The sequence below is a fragment of the Schistocerca cancellata genome, chromosome 1, assembly GCF_023864275.1.
Source record: "Schistocerca cancellata isolate TAMUIC-IGC-003103 chromosome 1, iqSchCanc2.1, whole genome shotgun sequence".
Classification (NCBI taxonomy): domain Eukaryota; kingdom Metazoa; phylum Arthropoda; class Insecta; order Orthoptera; family Acrididae; genus Schistocerca; species Schistocerca cancellata.
The window spans coordinates 666,676,089-666,692,283 of NC_064626.1; the positions used below are offsets into that span (position 1 = coordinate 666,676,089).

A 16,195-nucleotide genomic window follows, 5' to 3' on the forward strand; every position below is an offset into this window, starting at 1 on the left:
TTGATTACTTCCTTCTCTGCAAAGTAAGCTGAAGATGTAATGTGTTTCCTGTAATTAGCAGTTAAGATTGGAGGGTGATCATAGGATCAATTACTACAAATTGTGAATGTATGGTTGGTAATGGAAATGAAAACCTATGTCAGGTGCACAGAGGGGTGAAGAAAGGGTTGAGAAAGTGACAGGCATTTAATGAGGCATGCTGTACATATATGTGAGATGGAATAATGTGAGATTTATCTGTGAGCATTGAGTACTCAGTAAAGAAGCACACTGAATCAGTGGGAAATTTTGGGATAGAATACATGAGATTAATTAGCAAACATATGAGGCGGGGGAGAATGATGATGCAAGTAGGGCCATACTGCAGAAAGATTAACATAGGGCATTAGACATCTTTTTTTGGAACCTACCACCCTAAATGTCTAGAAAGGTTAGGACAGCTATTTCAAAAGAAGTTCTGTGCTGTCCTTTTGATTACAGAGTTTGAGGAAGTTGATGTAGCAAGATGTCTTTTTCCACTAGTGTAAAGCATTACAGATGTGGACAGACAGGGCATGTCCTTAGGCAATATCAGCTGCCTCATTGCAGTTGGTGTGGTATGGTTGGCCACCACCAATGTGACTGTATGGCAGTAAGAATGTGCAAGGTGAAAATAGACAAATATTATTTATTTATTTATTCATTCTCCATGGACAAATACAAGGATTTGTTTTGGATAGTTTACTTATTGATCATTTCCCCTTATAACATTGTGGAAAACAATTATATAAAATAGGTCTAACAGATAAAAAGTATTCTACTCCTCTAAGAGGAATTCCTTAATACTATAAAAACACTTATTGCTGAAGAACTCCTTCAAGGCAATTTCAAGGCAGCTTCAACTTAAGATTTTTAATTTTTTTTGGAAGTTTGTTATAAAATTTGATCCCCATATAATAGGGGCTCTTGTCTGCACATTTTTTATTATTTCTTTCCAGGTGATAATCATCGTCCCTCCTAGTATTGTACATGTGCACTTCTCTATTTAGATCATTGTACTGCTTGTATTTTAGCATCACCTGAACCGTTTTAAAAATATATAGTGACGGGAGTGTTAGTAGTTTCTTAATTTTAAAAACTGTTTTGCAAGACTCATTATATCTAAGTTTACACATGATCCTAACTGCCTATTTTTGAAAGATGAATACCCTACTTACATGCTTGGCAGCAGCACATCCCCATACTTCAATTCCTTATGTGAGGTATGGATACACTAAAGCATAGTAGATTATACTCATTTTCTCATATTTAAGAAATTGTGACATTGTCCACATTGCATAAACTGATTTGCTAAGTTTTTGGCATAAGAAATTGATATGATGCTCCCAAGAGAGATGCTGATCTAACATTATGCCAAGGAAAAACAACAGGGAACCCCAAATCTGCCAAGTGGTATTCCCGGCCAATTTTGATGCTACAAGTATGTGTGCTGAGGCAGAATGTGGTATAGTGAGATTTGTGAGAGACAAGAAGTACAAGTTTTCATTGGACACAGGAGTGCATGTGTGAGTGGCATCTGTGGAATTTATAGCTTGGAGGCAACTGAACCCACCATGCTGTAATTTGCCTGAGTGTTACTGAATTCAGCAGTATTGAATTTTCAGATTGGGGCATGCCAACACTGACCCTAGGTGACATGTTGTTAAATTTAGAGGCACAACAATCTAGATAGGGGAAACGATCACAACTGAAGTAGGAGACTCATATATTTTAAGGGATAAACCCCCTGAACTGTGGACAACTACACTAAGGCTTAATCTGCATGATATTGCACTGAAAGGCACTGGAAAGTTGCTCTGGGTGAGTGTGAAAGCAGAGTGGCCACTTAATATGATGTGTATGGTAGAACCACTTGTAGGAAATTATGTGTTGGATACATAATGCAGCTTTGTGAGATGAGGCATTGTTTACATACGTACAAAAAGTGGCAGGAAAACAGTACTCATATATGCAGATAATTTTGGGGCAAATGTGGTAAAGGTGTCCAAAGGATTGTTGGTAATTAATCTAGATATCTAATGAAGACAGTTGGGACATAGCAAATGTGCACCATGATCAGACATAGTCTGCTGCTAAAACCGTACATGTAGGAAAAGAGAGCATCTAAAATTACTGGAAAGAGTGGAAATGGAGAAATTACTATTAGAGATTGAGGATTTGTTTTCCCCTCAAGACCCACATTGCCAGCAACACCTGTGGCACAACACGGAACTCCTACAGGGAATATACCATACCATATACCATACCATACCATGGTATATACCATATACCATAAACTATACTGTATACCTTGCTGTTTAGAGCCAGTTATGGAAGATTTTAGTAGCCAGAAGTTAGAAGACAGATAACACAGGGGAGCACTAGTTCATGGGCAGCTGCCATGCTGATTGTGCCAAATAAGTCACCAGATGGTTCTAAGAAACATGACTCTAAGAAGTAGGTACCATCAGTTAGTGGTATCTCCTGACAACCAACTGAAGACAGCATTATTGAGCCTCTGAGGTCATTGTCAATATTAAAAGATGCCATTCACATTAAATATGAGCCAGTAACATTTCAGCAGTTGTTGGATCATATAAATACATCATTGATGTATGGTATAACTTGATGATATAACTGTCTTCACAGATTATACAACAGAGCACATTCAATGGTTATGAGAGGGTTTTAAAAGATTACATGTAGCACATGATGCTAAGTGTTGAGAAATGTCATTTTGCTTTGGAAAAAGTTGAGTTATTGGGGCACATAATAAATAATGAGGGAGGTTAAAACACACCCAAAGTTGGTACAGGCAGTGCAAGATTTTCCCGTTCCTAGGAACAGTGAAGAGTTACAATCATTTTTTGGTTTGGAAAGTTATCATATAAAATTTGTAAAAGAGTTCATAAATGTGGTGAGACCACTTTCATAGGTATTAAAGAAAGGCATAAAGTTGTTCAAATGGGAAAAGGAATGCCACGATGCATTTGAGGAATTGAAGAAAGCATTAACATCAAGTCCAGTGTTAGTTTATCTGGATTATGAAAAAGTTTTTGTGCCATCACATGACACTTCCAATAAGGCTTTGAGATGTGTTGAGTCAAGTGGCAGGTGGTGAAGAATATACTGTAGCATTGACTCTTAAGAAGAGTGGAGAGGAACTGTTCCACAACAGAAAAGGAAATGTTCAGTTTGATATATAGGATTTTATATTTTTGATGTTATTAATATGGGAAGAAATTTAAGGTGGTAACTTACCATGCAGCTCTTAAATGGTTCTTAGGGCTAAAGGGCCCTTCTAGTAGGCTCATGAGAGGGGCATCAAGACTGAACAAATCCGAAAGCTGTACAGAAGCCTGGTAAGAAACATGGCCCTGTAGAATGGCAAGCAATGGAGTATACTGTTGCAAACTGCAGGCTGTATGCTACACAGCTGCAGCTTTGTTACATGTGATGGGCTGTTAAGTAAGATGACTAAGATGGGGCCAAACATAGTAGTGCCAGCTAAGCTGAAGAAAGAAGTTCTGAAGGATGTATATGATCACATGTTGTCTGCGCATGGAGATCGTATAACAATGATTAAGAGAGTAGCGGAGCATTAATGCTAGAAGACAAGGAAGGAAGATGTGAACAAGTACCTAACAATTTGTACACAATGTGCAACAAGTGTATATAAGCCATAAGTTAGTATCATTTCAGAGGCAGGTGAACCTCATTGAATGATTGGGACGGGTATCTTTGGACCATTTAACCAGACTCCTGCAGGAACCATTTTGTATTATTATTTATCACTTTTCTCAATACATAAAAATGACCAGCATCCCTAATCAACAAGCAACAAAAGTGGTGCAAACATTGATCAACAGCTTGTTACTCAAATCTGGTGTGCTGGAAACCATAATCACAGGCCAAGTTACATATTTCATGTTGTTTGCTAAGGGCTTGGAAATTAAGTACTAGACCACTACACTAACAAACTAATGGTAAGATGGAGAATGTGCATCATCCTATTGGTAGGATGTTGAGCTTCTATGTCAGCTTGCACCAAAATGGCTGGGATACATGCCAATCATTTGTTGTGGCAGCATGTAATTCAAAAGTCCATACTAGTTCTGGGCAATTCTGTATCATGTCATTTATGGACCAAATGTCAGAAAGGTTGGTGAGTCCATTAACCCTTAACTCACAAGATTATTTTTCTGTAATGTTAACTATGAGATGTGGTCTTTGGGACCCCCTACATTTAAACTAAGATTTAAGGAATATATCATTTGAAAATTTTAATTTGAGTAATATAGTTTTATAATTATGTAGATGTTCTATGTGGGCAACAGTAGTGTAATCTATGGATACCGGTAGTTACAAATACTTTTTTTTAAAAAAAGTCCATAAACTTTGTGAAGAGAAATGGCACAAAGCACTTTAAGTTTCAGTGATCCTCTTTCATGTTGAACAGTAACACCAGGATTTTGTGATCCACAAATTCTTACATTAGATGAAATATAAATTTGTCTGAAAAGGTGAGTCATTCAGAAAAAGTGTCTCCTGCAAATCCTGGAGAATTGAAATGCAAAATTTGTATGTTAATTATGGCCACCAGAAACTGTGACTTGTAAGGCTTCATATGCAGGCATCATTTTAGAACACACCATACTGATGTCTGAAAAGTTGAGGTTCCTGGACTGCCTGCCTTGTGGACTTCTCAGGGCTCCATCTAATGCATGTTGGATATGCTTGAAATTTTCATCCAACATGCACAGCCCACCACTGCTCTTCCCTTTGCATGAGCAACCAGCTTTGAAGAATTTTGTATGCTAGTCATAAATCTCCTTGTGCAGAGGCAGCTTGGCGCTGAAACTATGGTAGCATGTTGCACTTGAACAATAGATTGACTTCATGCAAATTCTGATGCACAAAATAATTTCTCTTGTGGTGTAGTTGCCATGTTGCTACAAACAAATAAATAAACAACAGAACAACTGTGTCAAAAGTTTGAACCACCCTCTATCCAGAGACATGCACAATGTGTTGCTATCTTTTTCATAGTTTTTCTGTAAAATACAATTGAAATCTGTTCTTTTTTTTGAATCACCCAGTATTGCAGATTTTGCTTGTAACTGTTAATTCTTGTTTATTGTGGTATCAAGGTGCAACCAGTTTCATAATAATGAGTCACTACTTCAGGTTATATCAACAACAGCATTCATACAAATAAGAGGCCATTATGTAAAAAAAAAAAAAAAAAAAAAAAGACTAGTAGTACCTACTATGAAGGAGACTGCTGGATTACATTGAGCCATTAAACCAATATGATCTTCCAATATTCTCTAAGCTACATATTCTGGCATCATCAACTGCAATGGATGCTGGAAGATCCATCAATAATCTTAGAAAATTATGGGTTTTTATTGAGGGACTTTCTAATTTGGACTTGAAAATAACAGCAGATATGTGGACGAATATGAAACTGTGGCATCATAATCCCATAAATTTAGCACAGTAGCAACTTAACATTGTTGAACTCCTGATAGTACTTAGAAACACAGCTACCTTGGCTGTCATGAAGAAATAATAAAATTGTGTGCAGACATCACCACTAGTAAGTCTTGGAGGAAACTGACATGGTCATACTGTATGAATGCTAGTAGACGCTATTAGAGAACATGAGGGTTGTATAAGACTGTAGTATCTTAATTTTCTAAGTTTGGGAGTCATTTTACAAATCAAACTGACAACTGTAGATAAATTTCAGAATGATAATGAGCATTACTTGTCATTGGTAGCATTATTAAAATGTTTAATGCAATGGAAAAATTCTGGTTAGTGTGCTTACATTTTTTAATTTTTGTACTGGTCCCACTAATTAAAAATTGAAACTGATTCAAATATGTCCATTTGAGATGCTACAGATTGTGTTCATGCATGTGTGAGGTGTGCTTGCTTTTGGGCATGAATGTGTGTGTGTTTCTTTTCCTGGAAAAGGCTCTGGCCCAAAGGTAAATGTGTAACAGTCTTCTGGTTTGTGACTGCAACTCAGCATGCCATCTTTATGGTGAGTAGCAATCTATCTCTTCCCTCATATTGCTGATATTTCAACCTGGAGTTTGCACTGTTTAGCAAAAATGTTTGCTAACCAAATAAGATAACAAAGTGCCCATGGTTTAGCCATGGCTTTGTAAGAAAAAGTTGTTCCCAAACCTAAAATAACTGAATTTTAGAATTATACCAAGAAATTGGGTTACTTCATTTTGATTCAAGTATGAAGTTACAAGCTTTTTGGTATGATATCCCACTCACTGCCTTGCACTCCTGTATTAAGAATTGGATGGATAGGTGACTTGTTTTTGTGCAGCTTAATTTGAGCATGTAGTTTTGTAGCCAGTGGGCACATCAGAATCCAGGACTGCTTTCTTGCTGGTTCTGGAAAAACTTTGCAGTCTTAAAGAATGTTTTAAACTTGCTATTTAGAGGAAGCCAACTACCATGGAAGCGGTGATTCATAGGTGATAGATTACACACCATTCTGTTTTCAGACAGGAAATGAACACAATCAAATATACTGCTCATGTTAGTGGCTAAACTCCAATTTTGTTAATAATGTTAATAAGACAATCCAGAAGAAAATGTTGCCTGCACTTCCACTTGCACAACAACAAATAACCCTATCACCTGTAGCAATGCATCCAAACAAAGCTTCCTTACTGTTGGAATTGCGTACTTTGCCCAGTTCCACAGTATTTTACAGTGTGGAGTTATATTCTGGGGAGCACAGCTGCTAGCTCAGTAATCTTCCGGACCCAAAAAGAGCTATACGAGCAATGCACCATGTGAAACAGACTGACTCATGTAGGATCCTCTTTCAGAAGTCTTCCATTCTCCATCTCCCCTGTCTTTTTACTCTAGAAAATTGTAAATATGCGAGGAAAAATATCAAAGCGATAAATAAAAACTTTAGTGTACATGAACATAATACCAGACAAAATAACAAACTCCAAGTTCAGTCAGTAAGGACAACAGTCTTTAAAACCTCCAGTACAAATAGCACAATACAAATGTACAATAGTCTGCTACATCAAATTAAAATTATTTCTTCATTTTCTATGTTTCACAAATCCCTAAGGGTATTCTCATTAGATCACTGCTTCTATTACGTGGCAGAATCCCTAAACCTTGTGAAGTACAACAGACATGAAGCAAGAATATGCAAAAACTACTACTGCTGCTAAACCAAGATAAAATATAATGAATTTATTGTACTATTAAAATAATCTTCAAGTTATACGTAACATGTGTGATTGTGTGTGTGTGTGTGTGTGTGTGTGTGTGTGTGTGTGTGTGACATCCCACAATCTGTACAGATTTACTGGATGAATAAATAAATAAAATAAAGTGAGCTGGTACCTTTTCCCATTTTGTGTTCTTATTTACCTCCTTAAATGATATTTTTTTTGTCTTTCTTTATTACCAATAATGTTAGTGAAAGATGTACCATAAGATAAAGGTGTCACTCTGTAATTCGAAGTATAAGACCAGGCCCAACTTTGCTAAATTACATTAATCAGAATAATTTCCTAATTAATTTGAAATATTTCAAGTAACAAGTTTCGTTAAAGCTCAGTTCAATCAACTAACAGTAATTATTTTGTATTCCAGCCACACTGTTGACATGTGAACCAATGTAATTATTATATTTCTTAGTGTATTCATGTAGCCAATGTATTCATGTAGCTAATTTTCTGGGCAAATAACACTTTTATGTATGATATTGCTTATTTTGATGTTTTTGCAGTTTTCGTAATCAAAAAGCCTTCTTTCAGTCAAAACTCTTATTGTAACATTCACTCCAAAAACCAATTTTCCTGCACAATTCAATTAATTTGAGATGCAAAATTCTAACTGTAAATTATTGAAATTGCTTTTCTGAGATTTTGAGAGAGGAGTCCATGCCAATCAGAACCATAATAATGTAATGGTGCAATGAAGTGTTGTTGTGAATAAGAATATGGACAGTGAAAAAGGACAGTTAAAAATTATTGCTAGTTAACTTTAACATAAAAATGCCACACATACTGATTCACTTGAGTGAGACTGTTGTAGGTTGGTAATTTTTTAATGCACAGCGACTCTTATATAAACAGAAGGTGCAGTATGTGCCTACATGGTAAATGACACTTAACTGTGTAACTGAGACACATACTAGCCATAACTAATTCAGTGAGGGACACCTGACATTTACGGAAGTAAAACCTGTAAAATCAAATGTGTATGTGTGTGTGTTGGCCACATCATTGTAGAGAGTGTTATACCCACCCATTTTTACACCCAATTTTTCACCCTGATCTCTGCTACTTAGGAAGTACAAGCTGATTTATGACCAGGTATGCTGAATTTGGTGCCCCACTAGTGAGGGGTATTGTGTTGTGTACAACAGACAAGAACTTACTAAAAACTTTGAACAATGTATGACAATTGAACAGTAAACTCAAGCTCAGTCTACAACACAGTGATTTTAAAGAAATGACTGTATGATACATATGGCATCAGAGTTTTTGTTGAGGACAATGAACAGACAATTTTATGGAATTATGAAACTCACTTATTTTGAAATATCAGATTTGGGCAGCCACCAGTCATTAGAAAGGTGCAGTGACCTTCAACATGCAGGTTTTATGGGCACAGAAACAGAGTACAACAGCTGCCAAACAGTGATCAGGTTCTATGGAAGTGGTCATCGATTACAGCAGCAGCCAATCACCATGCAGTTGAGCACAGCTGACTGAGCTAAACAACATGCCTCAGTGAGAGAATTATGACATGTAGCAGCCTTCCAGATGATGAATTGAGATGACGGCTGCACCAGCAGAATATTAATTATTGCTTAAGGAAAAGTCATTTGTAGTGTAAAAGTGGTGTATATAAGCTGATTGAAAATGAGTGATAATGGGTCAGAAGACAATATACCGGAAGAAATTGGTATTCTCTTCTACAGAATAGCAAACAATGTATTGTTTCAAATGGTGAGCATTTTTTGTGGTACTGATGTAATGAAAATAAAGTACCTCTACATTAACATTGATGTCAAATGGTTATTGATATACATGTTTTTTGATCACTTGGTGTAGAAATAGTTTCACTGGCATTGTAATTTCATTCAGCATTCCCTGAATTTGGGGGACTAGTAGATGAGAATTATTAAGCTACATTATTTTATATCAGCACCTTTACAATTTGTACATAAACCAGATGGCAGTTATAAGAGTCAAGAGACATGAAAGGGAAGCAGTTGTTGGGAAGGGAGTGAGACAGGGTTGTAGCCTGTCCCTGATGTTATTCAATCTGTATATTGAGCAAGCAGTAAAGGAAACAAAAGAAAAATCTGGAGTAGGTATTAAACTCCATGGAGAAGAAATAAAAACTTTAAGGTTCGCCGATGACATTGTAATTCTGTCAGACAGAGCAAAGGACTTGGAAGAGCAGTTGAACAGAATGGACAGTGTCTTGAAAGGAGGATATAAGATGAACATCAACAAAAGCAAAATGAGGATAATGGAATGTAGTCGAATTAGGTCGGGTGATGCTGAGGGAATTAGATTAGGAAATGAGACACTTAAAGTAGTAAGGGAGTTTTGCTATTTGGGGAGCAAAATAACTGATGATGGTCGAAGTAGAGAGGATATAAAATGTAGACTGGCAATGGCAAGGAAAGCGTTTCTGAAGAAGAGAAATTTGTTAACATCGAGTATAGATTCAAGTGTCAGGAAGTCGTTTCTGGAAGTATTTGTATGGAATGTAGCCATGTATGGAAGTGAAACATGGACGATAAATAGTTTGGACAAGAAGAGAATAGAAACTTTCAAAATGTAGTGCTACAGAAGAATGGTGAAGATTAGATGGGTAGAACACATAACTAATGATGAAGTATTTAACAGAATTGGGGAGAAGAGGAGTTTGTGGCACAACTTGACAAAAAGAAGGGACCGATTAGTAGGACATGTTCTGAGGCATCAAGGGATTGCAAATTTAGCATCGGAGGGCAGCGTGGAGGGTAAAAATTGTAGAGGGAGACCGAGAGATGAATACACTAAGCAGATTCAGAAGGATGTAGGTTGCAGTAAGTACTGGGAGATGAAGAAGCTTGCACAGGATAGGGTACATGGAGAGCTGCATCAAACCAGTCTCAGGACTGAAGACCACATCAACAACAACACCTTTAAAAATCATAGTTTTGACATTCTGTAGAAAAGAAATTGTATCACTCACCATATGGCCAGAACGTGTAATCCAATAGAAGGCAAAGTTGTCATATTTCTTGTAGTAGCCTTCAATGATACCATTAACCATTATAGGTGAACGGTCTGATTCCTCCCAGCGTTGAGCACCAGCCCACTTTAAATTTTCTACCCACTTTAGTGTACCTGTGTGAGGAAGTGTTTCAGTCACTTTCTCTGATGGATATTTAATTCATTTTACAAAATATCACTGCACTTGAAATCACTATTTTTAGATTTATTTACCTGGTGTGTCGACAATGAGATCCAGATTTCCAGTGTACACTACTACAGCAATGTCAGTCTCATTGAGAAGTGATTCAACTGAAAAATAAAATACTAGGGCTTGAAAATATTTGTAGGATCATCATAATGTAATTTCAAAGTGTTTGAAAGTATTGACATTTTAAAGTAAATTATGGCATACAAATAAGCATACAATCACAGTAAGTATACGTTTCACATTGAAAGTTTCTTTAGGTAATGACATTGAAAAATCGCAGATTATTTGTCACTGTTCATTAGTGCAGTAACTGATATCATATTATGAACTGAAGCTAAATTGAGAAATTATTTTCTATATGTAACACACCTTTTTGATACTGGTGTGTCCACATTGGCTACTGGTGACTGTAATGTGGCAGAATGGGACAGTATAACATGAACAGAATGACTGTGTGAATTATGGAGATTGTGATACATTTATGCACTCTTTACATGAGGTCATATACATGCAGAACATTCCATTCTGCTGATTTACACATACTATATGTATGAAAACTAATCAAGTTATGATGAAATCAGGTGCATAATATACAAATGTATTATTTGTAAGAACAGGCTTAAAAAAAAAAAAAAAAAAAAAAAAAAAAAAAAAAAAAAAAAAAAAAAAAAAAAAAAAAACGGAACCAGTAGTAATAATGACCGAACTTTATGCAAAGATGCCAAAGTCACCTTAGGATCAAAAGTCATTCCGAAATTACATAGTAACTGAGAAACACAGCCATCTTTCCATTGTTATCAGTGGGTATTTCATGGAATTTTGAGGTAAAAATCAATTTATTTCAAGACACCCAACTATATCAGTTTGTCAGTTTGTTGCCATTATTTGCAAACTGAATTGTGTAATCACTCTCGTGTAAGCACATACATATCAACTGTAAGATTAATTATGTGTCGCTCAAACAATAACAGAAAGCTTTTGTAATTGTTGTATGTTATGTAAGCACTAGTGGCAGTGGCTATGGTGTGCCAGTCTTCTGTCAGTATGGGGCAGTCTTCTTAAGTTGAAGACTTCCCCTCTTGTTTTGCCATCTGCCTCCTTAAGATTCATTTTTTTGCTTTTAACTAATTACCATTAACATACATGAGTATAATCTGCATTTACATAAAAGAGAAAGGTTGGCCCTCAGTTTTAAAGAATTTAAGGAATGTAACACCAGATCTAATTTTGTTCTTAGTTTTATGCATGTAATTGATTTTCTAATTTATTTGACAGTTCTTAGTTAATATCTCTTGTTATAGGGTGGAATCACTAATTGTTTCGTTACTTAAATTCTATTGTTGACTTATAAACAAAGATAAATTCTGTACTAATTACAAACATTTGGAAGACAAAATACTGGTAATCTTAAAGTATCTATTCAGCTCTATTCGAAAACATGTTAGCAAAGCCAGCCCTTCGTTAGTTCCAAAGTAATTAACAGTTTGTCAAAAGTATTGTTTATGTAATGATATCTATTAATTTCATCATTTAAACAAATAATTTGGCCTAACTCTTGTAGCAGAAGAAACTTAAAAAGATGCAATTTTTCAGTTAATTAAATGAGTTAAATTTGAATAGTGATTTCTGTAAATTGAACATCAAACAATGTGTAGTTTCAGTGCCTATTATTGTGAGGATATATAAGAACACGATTTTTGGTCCCAAGACAGTCAGTCCACGGCTGAGTTTCAGATGCAGAATCCCTATTGGTTAGATCAACAATAATGTGTTGACTTACCATGTGCAACAGACTTGTAGCTCCATCCCACAAACTGACATGTGGTACCTGTACAACACCATGCATGCATTTTTGCATGCTTGCTTTCAACATTCTGGCAGTTACACCAGTTATTAACATACCAGCATTTCACATTTGCAATTGCTTACGGTATATCACACTTACATTAATCTATGATTTTGCAATGTTAGTTACTGAAACATGTTACCTAGCAAATGTATTCCCAAAATTTTATTACCCTACAATAATTATTTTTTGGTGTTGTAATTTTTTCCCATCAGTTAGATCAAGACATAGATGACAAAGGTGACGTTTTTGCAATAGCCAATGGTCCCAATTATGCTAGAATATAAGAAAACAGTTATCCAGAGGACGAACTTCAAGAGAATAGTGCATTTGACTGACTTTCATTTCGTACCTATCAAGTGCAATTTTTATGTAAAATTTTAAGTTTGGAATTGAGTTTTGTATAAAAGTTTACTTCCTATACAGATATTACAATATTTCAAAATGAAAAATTCAGTTCTCTAACAGTTTATTTAAGAGCATTGTCTAAAAAACTGCATAAAAATGTGATATTTTGGGATAAAAAGTAAAATATTCCAGGTTTCTCCTAAGGGCAATAAAATAAACAAGAAGTATTGAAACAACATTTACATAATTGTAAAAATAAATACAACAACTTAAATGACTTATGCCTTAAATCTCAATATATAGATAGTGGTCCCAGAGACCACACATCGTAGTATTTGTTACAGAAAAGTCACATTGTGAGTTAACTTATACATTACACTTGGCATTTTATGATTCTTCAAATCTGGTTTTGTATTATAGTAGTAAGAAACAGTTTAATGAACTTAATAGATTCTGCTAACAGTGCATATCCCTTAACAACCTTTTACAAATACACAAAAAACATGTAAAAGATGAAAGTCAACTACAAAACAATTCTCATCTTTAATAAAATTGATATTGAAAAACAGAATGTTATTTTTATCACCACTCAGTTTTTAAAGTAAACTTAAAAAAAAAGGTCAATAAAGGTGTCTCATTCCAATCATACACTGACAAACTCCTTTAAAATAAATGGAACAGTATTGTGGTTGTTAAGATAATTACCTGCAGACATTTTTATTTTAAGTATTGGTGATGATTCCCAGATATTTTTTAAAACTGGTGATGATATTAAACATCTAGCTTTAGAATGAGAACAAAACCATAATAAGAATAATTAAAAGTTTAATTTACAATATGTACGCACCAACATCTGTTACTGGTTTCATAAAATCATCATTTAGAGCATTAGAAACATAAGTACTCTGAGAACCCCAGGAAACATCGGCAGGAATCACATCCCCCAGGATGTTTCTCACATAGCCATTCATCAGTTCATTTAGCTCTTCATCAGATGCTCTATTCAGTCCTCTGATCTCTGCTGTAAAAATGAGAAGACACATTACTAATATATGAGGTGAAAATACAAAATCATCTTTAATGTTCCTTTTAGACTGAAGATTCACTTAAGGTCACTCCACAATATAAAAGTGGATCTTTAGAAATTAATAACCCTAGCTTTAGTTACTATCCCCTAGCAAACATTCTCAACAAGAATAGTACAACTTATGGCAGCCATGACTCATAATTGATTTCCTTATCCAACTGCCTTCTATGAAATAAAAGGTTTGTCTGATCATGATGGATAAAAGACAATAACGACAGGAATCCAGTTTTTCAAAGAAGGGAAAAGTACTCTTTCGCAGATCTTACATGTTCATTCAGAGATACTTTATGGAATTAACAGTGGGAAGAAGCTTACCAAGAGCGCGGAGTATATGAGAAATTTAATTCTTTCTTAAAAATATGCTTACAACACCATGAGTCTTAATATCCTATAACTGAGCAGGCACAAATACAGTGGAAGCCATAAGCAAGGTTGGTTAAGATAGGAGTTAAAACTATCTTGTGTCAGGAAGAGAGGGTTTTATTTAATCCATAGCGCTATAGTCCCCATTTAAGTTAGTTTGCATTTGACAGCAAGCAAACTGGACTGCATCTTCCAGCAATGCAGTAATGGGAGCCTGTACAAGAATCCTGCATGGTTGTGATTCATGTATCTTTGGTTTTGCATGCCTTATGATGTACAATGGAAGTACTTGTAGCTGAAAGACAGTCTGAGATTCACTCTTCTGAGAAAATTTCAAAAACTGTCAGCCACGGAGCAACCATACATAGTTAGTCATTTAGTCATGCGAATTAATCAGTTCAATTAGAGAATATATTGAATGAGAAAGGGATGCAGAACCACCTCTTGTTCCTTTGGACATAGTGGTGGAATGAACTGCAGATGTTATACAAATCAGTGAACAATGTTTTAATAATAAACAAAGAAAAATTTGTCATGATAGAAGAGGAATTTACATACGAGAGTTATTAATCTGAATTGTTTTTCAGAAAGATGTGATACATCATTAAATATGTGCATATACTCCACGGAAGGAGTGTTCAATGATTGATGAGCTACATGTTACCATTTAGCAGTGGACCTATTTCTTGGTAACAAACTGTCATTTCCAAAAGTTGTGAAAAATTTAGAATTCTAATATAAAGTGATCTATATATACACATGTGACACCTGTTCTTTTGGCCATATCTGACTGAGCAGACACAATTTTGATCCAGCAGCCTCTATGAGTTACGATACAAAGGAATTACAGACATTGGCTGTGAGAGGGCACAAATTTTCTACATTCCCCATTGATTTAAATCAATCCTCACTTACAGCCAGTGTCTTAATTCATATTGGCTGCTGGATCAAAATGGTGACTGTTCTACACCACATATTGTTGTTGTGGTCTTCAGTCCTGGGACAGGTTTGATGCAGCTCTCCGCGCTACTCTATCCTGTGCAAGCTTCTTCATCTCTCAGTACCTACTGCAACCTACGTCCTTTTGAATCTGCTTAGTGTATTCATCTCTTGGTCTCCCTCTACAATTTTTACCCTCCATGCTGCCCTCTAATACTCCTTCCACCCTTCTGCTTTCCCTTCTTTGCTTAGAACTGGGTTTCCATCTGAGCTCTTGATATTCATGCATGTGGTTCTCTTTTATCCAAAGGTCTCTTTAATTTTCCTGTAGGCAGTATCTATCTTACCCCTAGTGAGATAAGCCTCTACATCTTTACATTTGTCCTCTAGCCATCCCTGCATAGCCATTTTACACTTCCTGTCGATTTCATTTTTGAGACATTTGTATTCCTTTTTGCCTGCTTCATTTACTGCATTTTTGTATTTTCTCCTTTTATCAATTAAATTCAATAGTTCTCCTGTTGCCGAAGGATTTCTACTAGCCCTTGTCTTTTTACCTACTTGATCTTCTGCTGCCTTCACTACTAGCTACCCATTCTTTTTCTACTGTATTTCTTTCCCCCATTCCTGTCAATTGTTCCCTTATGCTCTCCCTGAAACTCTGTACAACCTCTGGTTTAGTCAGTTTATCCAGGTCCCATATCCTTAAATTCCCACCTTTTTGCAGTTTTTTCAGTTTTAATCTACAGTTCATAAACTTCTCTCTCTTTTCCTACTATTGAATTCCAGTCACCCATGACTATTAAATTCTCATCTCCCTTCACTATCTGAATAATTTCTTTTATCTTATCATACATTTCATTAATTTCTTCGTCATCCGCAGAGCTAGTTGGCATATAAACTTGTACTACTGTAGTAGGCATGGGCTTCATATCTATCTTGGCCACAATAATGTGTTCACTATGCTGTTTGTAGTAGCTTACTCACACTCCTATGTTTTTATTCATTATTAAACCTACCCCTGTGTTACCCCTATTTGATTTTGTATTTATAACCCTGTATTCACCTGACCAAAAGTCTTGTTCCTCCTGCCACCGAAC

The 16,195-nt window shown here is 35.7% G+C and overlaps 1 protein-coding gene across 1 annotated transcript in view; it reads right to left on the reverse strand.

Moving 5' to 3' along the window:
- LOC126183822 (retinoid-inducible serine carboxypeptidase-like) overlaps window positions 1-16,195 on the reverse strand; it is a 142,570-nt gene that overhangs the window by 11,919 nt on the left and 114,456 nt on the right. Inside the window, exons 6-8 of the mRNA XM_049926078.1 lie at window positions 13,554-13,727; window positions 10,536-10,613; window positions 10,282-10,436 (exon numbers count right to left, since the gene is read on the reverse strand). Of these exons, the coding sequence (XP_049782035.1) occupies window positions 10,282-10,436; window positions 10,536-10,613; window positions 13,554-13,727 (407 nt within the window). The remainder of the gene's footprint in view (window positions 1-10,281; window positions 10,437-10,535; window positions 10,614-13,553; window positions 13,728-16,195) is intronic.